Source organism: Pleuronectes platessa, chromosome 20 (genome assembly GCF_947347685.1).
Source record: "Pleuronectes platessa chromosome 20, fPlePla1.1, whole genome shotgun sequence".
Lineage (NCBI taxonomy): Eukaryota > Metazoa > Chordata > Actinopteri > Pleuronectiformes > Pleuronectidae > Pleuronectes > Pleuronectes platessa.
The window spans coordinates 15,909,529-15,917,479 of record NC_070645.1 but is presented as its reverse complement, the minus strand read 5'-3'; the positions used below and the strand labels follow the sequence as shown (position 1 = coordinate 15,917,479).

Here is a 7,951-nt window from a genome sequence, read left to right as displayed (position 1 = left end):
CACAAACACACACACAGACACACACAGACACGCACGCCTCCAAAACAAGCAAAACAAACGAGCACTGCCAGAGATGCAGCTGATTTAATCTTAGAATTCTTAATGTTGTTAAACGGGGGGGCTCTTAAGCCGTCAGTGCTGCTGCGAGTGGAGCATTAAAGTCGACCACTACATACAATGGACATGGGATCAAATGCACCGAGTGGTGCCCTGATGAGTCTGATGGAATTCTCAGGGATTGAGCTGAGGTCACAGACGCTGCACGACAGACGACCGGGCCAGATGTGTGAGCACCGCACTGCACTGCAGGCTCCAGCCCAGAAATATCACCATGTTCACACCTAATGGACACAATTCATTTAGCACTGAATAAATTAGCGGTGACACTTTAAGTCCCTCTAACATGCATGTAATAAAATGGTTTATAGCCCTATGTTAGTTATGTAAATAAATGTGTTTGCCGATAAAACCGTCAACAACGTAAACACCTCCTGTGACACTGGACATTAATGTATACACTATTGAGGGTATATAAAGATGTGACAGCTCCCCACAAGTGAAGCCAAAGCCTCTTAATCGCCACCTGGTGGCCGGCTGCAGTATAGGCTGTAAATCCCTGCTTCCTCCATGTTAATGGGTTGAATATTAACAAAGGCAAAAGCAGACATCAGATACATTTAAAAAAAAAAAATAGGGTTTCTGTCATAAAAGGTATCACATTGGTTTGTGTTCAATTGTTTATTTTTTACAAAAACTTGGTTTCAATTAGTAATTTAATGAAAACGGGTGTAGCATCAGGACTGACTCGTGATTGGTCAAGTGCCTGTATCACATGACCTCGCTACTGCAAGAGGAAGAGGAGATGCGTTGTCCTGTCTTTGATGTAAACAGATAACGAATGATAATATAGTAAAACACGGTTTTAATAGTATAAAATGTAACATCGTAGGAGACTGGAGAAATGTTGCCGTTCATAACCACTTATAATATTCTTATAGCAGAACGTAATGAAGTACACTTACTCAATTACTGTGCTTAAGTACAAATTTGAAGTGCTAGTACTTGAACTTTAGATTTGTAAAGTACATTTTGCTGATTATACTTCTCAACTCTTACTTAAGTGGGTTTACAAATGCAGGACTTTTACTAATTTGTACTTATTCCACCTGTGATGAGTGACCAAACTTCAGATGGTGCTTACAAATTCTAAATATGTTTCCTCATCAGTGATTATGAGTATTTAGAGCAACATTTCCTCAGAACGCTCGACTTCAGGGGACAAAAAACTTACTTGAACTGTGTTTTTATCGTAACTAAATGAAATTCATATCCAGCATTGAGTCAGGGTTACTCGTCAGCATCACTTGTCTCTGCGGCAGAAGTTTTAATGAGACGTCCCGCTCCTCTGCTAAAAGACACTGAATTGTTAAAACCTCTGATGACCTCGTTCTGCTACTTCCTGATCCTCTGGATCCGCTGTCACCATGGCAGCTGTGTCGTCACTGTTGTCATAGCAACGCCAGCACTGCCGCATTTGCCAATACTCATTCAGGCTCCATCCCCACATGCCCCCCCCCTCACACACCACCACCCTCCCCCTCTCCCCTGCCCTCGGTGTTTATAAAGCTTATCCCTATATGGCCCGCAGTTTCAGAGAGCAGCTGTTTGGAGGCAGATGCTGTAAACAGCGTCTCTGTCAACACGGGCGCGTCAAAGCACACAGTGTGTCAGAATATAAACACCATTGTTCCCGTCTGCAGTCCCACACGAGGGCTGCGGGAGACAGCATTGTGCCCTCCGGTCAGTTTTTCAGGAACTTGGCAATAAAGAAGCCGATAGTGTCCCTGTCAGCTCTGTCTGGGAGGGGAGCTGTCGTCTCCGTCTGGTCCCAGATCAGCTCGGGACTGAACCTCTGGAGGAGGCGCAGCTGCTCAGGTGGCAGGCCGGCTCCCAACATGCCTCCTGCACCAATGTGAGGCTCCTGCCAAGGGCAAGGAGAAGAGCAAAGACAGGTTGAAGTTTGCTTCACATCTCCGGGTGTATTTGTGAGTCCATGCACGCGGCTACAACTCTGTTACCTGAGGCTGAAGCGTGAGGCAGGGAAAGGTAGAGAGGGCCCAGGCGACCTGCTCCTCATTCTCTGCTAGAGTCACTGTGCAGGTGCTGTACACCAGAACCCCGCCTTTCTTTAACAGCTGCACTGCCTGCAAACACATACACACACACAACATCGACCAGTTTATCTATTTAGTTCATAACACAAACGTTTTATAACAGCGGCTATAATGGAGGTTTTTATAATAACACAATGAGTAAAAGGAGTCACTTGTAGGGATGAATGTATATTGAATTATCACCTAAATCTGCAGCTAGTCAGCTTTGGTGTTTCAGTTGATCTTTTTCAACTTAATGATTTCACTTCACTCAACATTGTTTTTCTTATTAGCTCCTAAAACCCGCTCTGCACTGCTCTCATTTTCCAACAAGCTCTTATTGAAAAGCACAGGTATCTGCTCTTTCTCACTTTTACACCAATTCATAATGGAGTTAAAGTAATATGGTAGACCATTGTATTACGGAATAGTCTACACCTACTAATACTTTTAATACTTCCAGTATGTTCAAAAGTAGGAACCTAGTCACTCTTTATTCAGAAGAAAAGCTACTGTGTTACCATATTTGAGTACTTTCTCCAACACTGGATTTACAAAACCAACCAGTACATCCATCCATCCATCCTAAAACAAAAAGTACTGACACCAACTACCAAGTGCCCGCAGGGTGTTTTCTGCCCTCCAGCCTCAGGGGGCAGTAGTTTGCACTTTGCAGCTGGTTGATTAACAGGTGGAAGTGCTTTACCATACAATAAACCTCGTAATCAACAAGCTGGTGAACAATAATGAATATTAAACTTGAATTCATCTGGTTCTAAAAACAGCACCTGACATGAAGACGTTGCTAAAGTCCCTGATGTGTAAATAAAGCAAAGCAACAGGTTCATCACATACAAGGTGATGACATGTGTTAACACCTTGTTTCTGCTGCCCTCAGGTGGCCAAACATTTTACTGCAGAAACATTATTGCAGATTTACTTTTGTGTCAGGTTGTGTAGCGTATGAGCAATGACAAGTCTAACAAACAGGAGCCTTGTTCTTCAGCCTGCATGTTGAGTGACCTTGAGGAGCTGTCAGTGGATGAAGCTCATTGTGTCACTGAGATAAATAATAAATGAAGTCCTCCGCACTGGACTCTGATCTCCCTGATAGTAATCCATCCATTAGTCATGCTGAAACCTATAACTCCACATGTGCTTTCCTCTTAAATGACATTCATGTGTATTTGTTTTAAAAGGCAGACATGAAAATGGAAGCCAATATTTTCATATAACATATCCTTAAAAAGTTATGGAGCCACTTTTCCAACTGGTTTCTCTCAAAGGTCAAAGTTGCTCCTCAGTAATTTAAAAACATAGAGTGTAACTTAGTGTTAAAGTTGTGTTTCTTTTAACAAAGGGCGGCTGTGGCTGAGGGGTAGAGTGGTCGTCCTCCAACCTGAAGGTCAGCAGTTCGATCCCCAGTCTGAACCATCTGCATGCCGAAATGTCCTTGGGCAAGATGCTGAACCCCGAATGGCCCCCCATAGAATAGCAAGAGTGCTACAAGTAGATGCACTGTATGAATGTGTGTGTGAATGGGTGAATGTGAAACTGTAATGTAAAGCGCTTTGAGTGGTCATCAAGACTAGAAAAGCGCGATATAAATACAAATCCATTTTTACCATTTAAAAAACTGCATTTCATATTGAGGTAAATTTTCGTAAATGTGAAATAAACTGTAGAAAGATAAAATACTGTCAGACGCTGCCCCCTACTGACCCAAGTGGGTTATTATCAATTTGATGTGACACTCAAACTGGTTGTTAACAGAGGTTAAACATGTCAGAGGTGTTGAATCTGCGAGCGGTGAAACCTACAGCGTGAAACAACTTGCGCTGCAGAGGCTGGTACGAGCAAATCTCCTTGAGGCTCCAGGTGCAGCCCATGTTGGGCCTCTGCCCGAGGCTGCTGCAGGGAGCGTCCAACAGAACCCGGTCGAAACTCTCAGGAGGGAAGGGCGGTCCTGCAACATGAACAGAAACACAGAGGTGTTATCAGTCTGCCGGGTGGCTGGGATCAATAAACAGATAAATCTATAAAAGCAGCTCTCTACCTTCGGTGCCGTGCGCCGGGTCACTGCTCACAGCCTGAGTGCTGTTGAAGCAAAAAGCTTTGATGCTGCGCAACTGCATCATTTGGGCATTTTGATGAATTCGGTCGATCTTATTTCGGATCCGGTCCAAGGCCACGACCTCTCCCTGCGTGAGAGAGAGATTCTTAGACTTTGATATAATCTTTATAAGACATCTTAAAAACTTTACACAACAAATGATGTAAGTGTAAAATACGTGGAGTTTCCCTGTAAGATGTGGACGTAGAATTCTGTAAACCACACTACGACTAGATTCTCAGAATGTTACAGGGGTTTGGGGAAATCTGAAGAAAACCTTGAACCCTCTGAATATTAACTACGATCCCCAGATCAGCAAACATGTGCAGCAGACTGCTCATGAATAAAAGTCGTGCCTGATCCCCCATGAGGGCAGCGATGTGACAGGTCTTCCCTCCAGGTGCAGCGCACATATCCAGGATCCGTTCTCCAGGACGAGGCCCGAGCACGTGTCCCACCACCACAGACGGGAGGTTCTGCAGACATGAAGTCAGTTTACTTTGGGGACTGACATTAGCATTTATCAGATAAACTACTTGGCATGCCGACAGACACAGGGTAGAACATGCATCTGATTACTGTCATGTAGATTTTAATAGAACAAATACCTGAAGGAACGCCAGGTTGGGAAGAACACCATCGAATGAAGGACTCTGGTAAAGTGGATCCACCATCCGAACACCAACACCTCTAACAACACAGAAGACAGACTGTTTGACCGGGGGGGAGACTGGTAGAAGTCAGAGGTGCATTTGTCTTGTTTTTAATCAATACAATAAACTTGTTGCAGCAGTGTTCATAACATTTTAATTCAATCACGTTTTTGAGGAGCCTGATCTCTGCATTTGAGCAGTTTTGTTTAATATCCAAGTAGCGATTCTTTCATTTGTTTTTATTTGTTCTATTTATAACACTGCCCTTCTCATTTTTACCTCATATGCCGAGTAATAAATGTTCATCTAAATCCACTAACTTTGCCGGTTTATCTGTGCAGAAGATGCTGGAGCGGCCCAGTTCAGCGACTCCATTTCCCACAAACACCTTCTTCCCCTGGAAACTCGTGGCTCCTCGGGTGCACCTTCCCTCCAAGTCAGAGAACACAGAAACCACATCTCCAGCCTTCATGTCTGTCGGCACAAAAACATCACGGGGGCGGCTCTCGTGTTACACAACCGCACTCTGAGGTAAAACCAACAAACAAAGTGAAAGGGCTGTGTTGTTCGCTGATAAACTGTGGACTCAACACACACATGCAACTTCTTATGACATGGGCCTTTGTCTCTTACACTTGGGGCTGGCGATGATCCCCGGGGCGAACACATGAGCCCCACGCAGCACAGCGTTGCCGCACTGAGCGCCGACCACCACCTCTGAGCTGAGCTGCTTCACGGGCCTAAGAGTACAAGAGAAAGTCACAAACTGGATCACTCTTGCTGGAAAATCCTCGAACTGGTACCGAGTACAGACGTCTTCAGGTTTCATGCACAGCAGGGATGGACACTGGAGATAATAGGACATAATGTATTGGTACAAATGGGTAATTATTGACAACCTTTTTAAACGTTTCCTTGTACTTTGCACAAAAACAAGAAAAACAAAACTAGTTTTAAATCATATCAGCGTTTAAAATGTGTCCTCATTTGTTCTGTGGTCATTCCATAGGATTCCACGTGGGTTTGGCCTCATGTGACATCAGCCCTGTGGACAGACATCCTAATTTAAGTCTGTTCTCCACAGAGCAGAGGAGTGTGACTCTTTTCCAGCCTTCCCATCGTACCTTGGGCCATCGACAGGAAGCAGAAGCACATCTGGAATTCTCGGGTGAGGGACGATCCGAAGGGAGACGTCCTCGGCTGACGAGCTGCACATCTGCTGCTTCAATAACAACACATGAGTGATTGATTATAAATGATCACGTCTCTACTGTTCACAGCCTCCAGTGGTCGTTCGTTTAATTTCCTCTGCGAGAAAAGAAGACTCACCTTCGTCAGCGCTTCTCCCAACTTGTGTCTGATCTCCTCCAGGGAGGCCAGATGAGTGCTGGCCCGAACACATGTGTACGAGGGCGGGTGTGTGAGACATGTGAGCAGCCGGTGAAAACGACTCTCGGCCTCCTGGTGACCCACTGCAGCCAACACCTGAACACAACAGGGACAGAATGAAACGAAGGGAAAGAGCGGAAGAAATGCTGCACAAAATAAATAAGATGACTAACTGACGTGGGATTTTAAACATGGTGGAAAGATTTATCTTACAAAACAGGAACAATATCACTAAAACAGATATCTTAGGTGAAATTACAGAGAGCAATTACCTCTAAGAAACACACATGAATTCTCACCTCCGCGTTCAAGAAGACGCTCTGTAGATGTTCGGCCACTTCAGGCTTCAGAGAAATTCTCGTAAAAACTGACATTTTCTGCAGCTCTCGACAAAACTTTTCAATCTGTTCACAGGAAAAACAGCAAATTTTCAAGAAAATAGACAAAAAATAGAACCGAGTACACTGTGGTATGTGGCATTGGTTCATGATTCATTATTTTTCTGTGTGCAAAGATATAAAATGGATAATAACTGAGCAATAACATACAAATAACTAGATGACTACTAAAACGAGTAGAGTTTAATGGAAGCAGTTAAAAAGCTAAATGAGAAAACAGATATATAAAGAAGTAATCTTGCTTTTTGCCTGACTTCACTATAAATTCTATTCTTATCCTTCTCTTTATTTTTATTTTTAACTAAGAAACTTAAATAGAACGACTGTCAGGTTTTAAATCACAGGGTCAGTTTGTGTACATGACTACATCTACGTATAATATATACTTAATACTTCGACACTTTAATTAACGACCTGTTCTTAGTTAAACTAGAGAATTCAATCATTTAAAAAAGACTTCAGCGACTCACGTTTAGCTGCTCATGGCCGGTGCTACTACTTCCGCATACGTCACATGACAACAGTCTGGTCACGTGACACCAGTTGGTTCGTGTGTCGGTAGAAGTTTAATTTATTTTCAGGATGTGAACATTTAGTTTTAGACAAACACAAGACTCCTTTTATATAGTTATAGATTCATCATATTTTTACTTTTATTCTTATGAACAAATATACTTTTTGGCTTAGGAGCTAAATTTTCTCTTTCCACAATTTCTTCTTTCGTCAAAGGAGCCTTTTGTTCACATGTTAGCCTTCAGATCTTAATAACCAAGGTGGAAATAAATTGTTTGTATACGTTCTTTAGTTGTTGTTTTTCTATAATCAGCCAAGTTTCTCAAAACATTTTGGATTTAGCTAAAATAATAAGTAAATAAATGCATTTGAGGCAATTAATTCCAAAGTAAAGTGGTCTTTTTTTTTTAAAATGTATTTATTTGAAGAGATTAAAACCGCTCTGATGCTGCAGGCAACCTGTCAATGTTTTAAAATATTATTTTAACATTTTATTTATATAACGACTATATAAGTGCTTCATAATGATAAGAGATTAAAAGAGCAATAAATTACATTTAATGACAACATTATGACAGCATAACAGCAGTTTAAAAAAGCTAAACTCTTTTCTCCAAGTTTAGAAAAAGACACCTGAACTACCACGAAAATCATAGATTGAGTTTGAAGTATGTGTGTATGTATATCTATCTAAACATGGATATATTGTAATCATAATAATGGTGTATTTTA

At 42.2% G+C, this 7,951-nt stretch overlaps 1 protein-coding gene across 2 annotated transcripts; it reads right to left on the bottom strand.

Moving 5' to 3' along the window:
* Nucleotides 1-1,600: 1,600 nt before the first annotated feature.
* nsun6 (NOP2/Sun RNA methyltransferase 6) lies at nt 1,601-7,633 on the bottom strand. Of its 2 annotated transcripts, none has more exons than XM_053412191.1 (12): nt 7,177-7,633; nt 6,608-6,712; nt 6,249-6,404; nt 6,044-6,141; nt 5,553-5,659; nt 5,240-5,393; nt 4,875-4,956; nt 4,623-4,742; nt 4,210-4,354; nt 3,974-4,119; nt 2,079-2,204; nt 1,601-1,981 (listed from the first exon to the last, which is right to left on the bottom strand). In XM_053412191.1, the coding sequence occupies exons 2-12, from the start codon at nt 6,680-6,682 to the stop codon at nt 1,802-1,804; spliced, it is 1,389 nt and encodes a 462-aa protein (XP_053268166.1). In that variant the 5' UTR covers nt 6,683-6,712; nt 7,177-7,633; the 3' UTR covers nt 1,601-1,801. The 2 variants fall into 2 exon arrangements, with proteins under 2 accessions (XP_053268166.1, XP_053268167.1); XM_053412192.1 differs by having other exon boundaries at nt 6,044-6,138; nt 7,177-7,632.
* Nucleotides 7,634-7,951: the final 318 nt, after the last annotated feature.

Bases quoted from the DNA above. Each gene is read 5' to 3' on its own strand.
- nsun6 (XM_053412191.1), bottom strand. From the start codon at position 6,682: ATGTCAGTTTTTACGAGAATTTCTCTGAAGCCTGAAGTGGCCGAACAT. The intron at 4,957-5,239 runs GTTAGTGGATTT...CTGTGTTGTTAG, and splicing joins TGCACAGATAAACCGGCAAA to AGGTGTTGGTGTTCGGATGG. The intron at 4,120-4,209 runs GTAGAGAGCTGC...TTCATGTTGCAG, and splicing joins CCCGGCGCACGGCACCGAAG to GACCGCCCTTCCCTCCTGAG.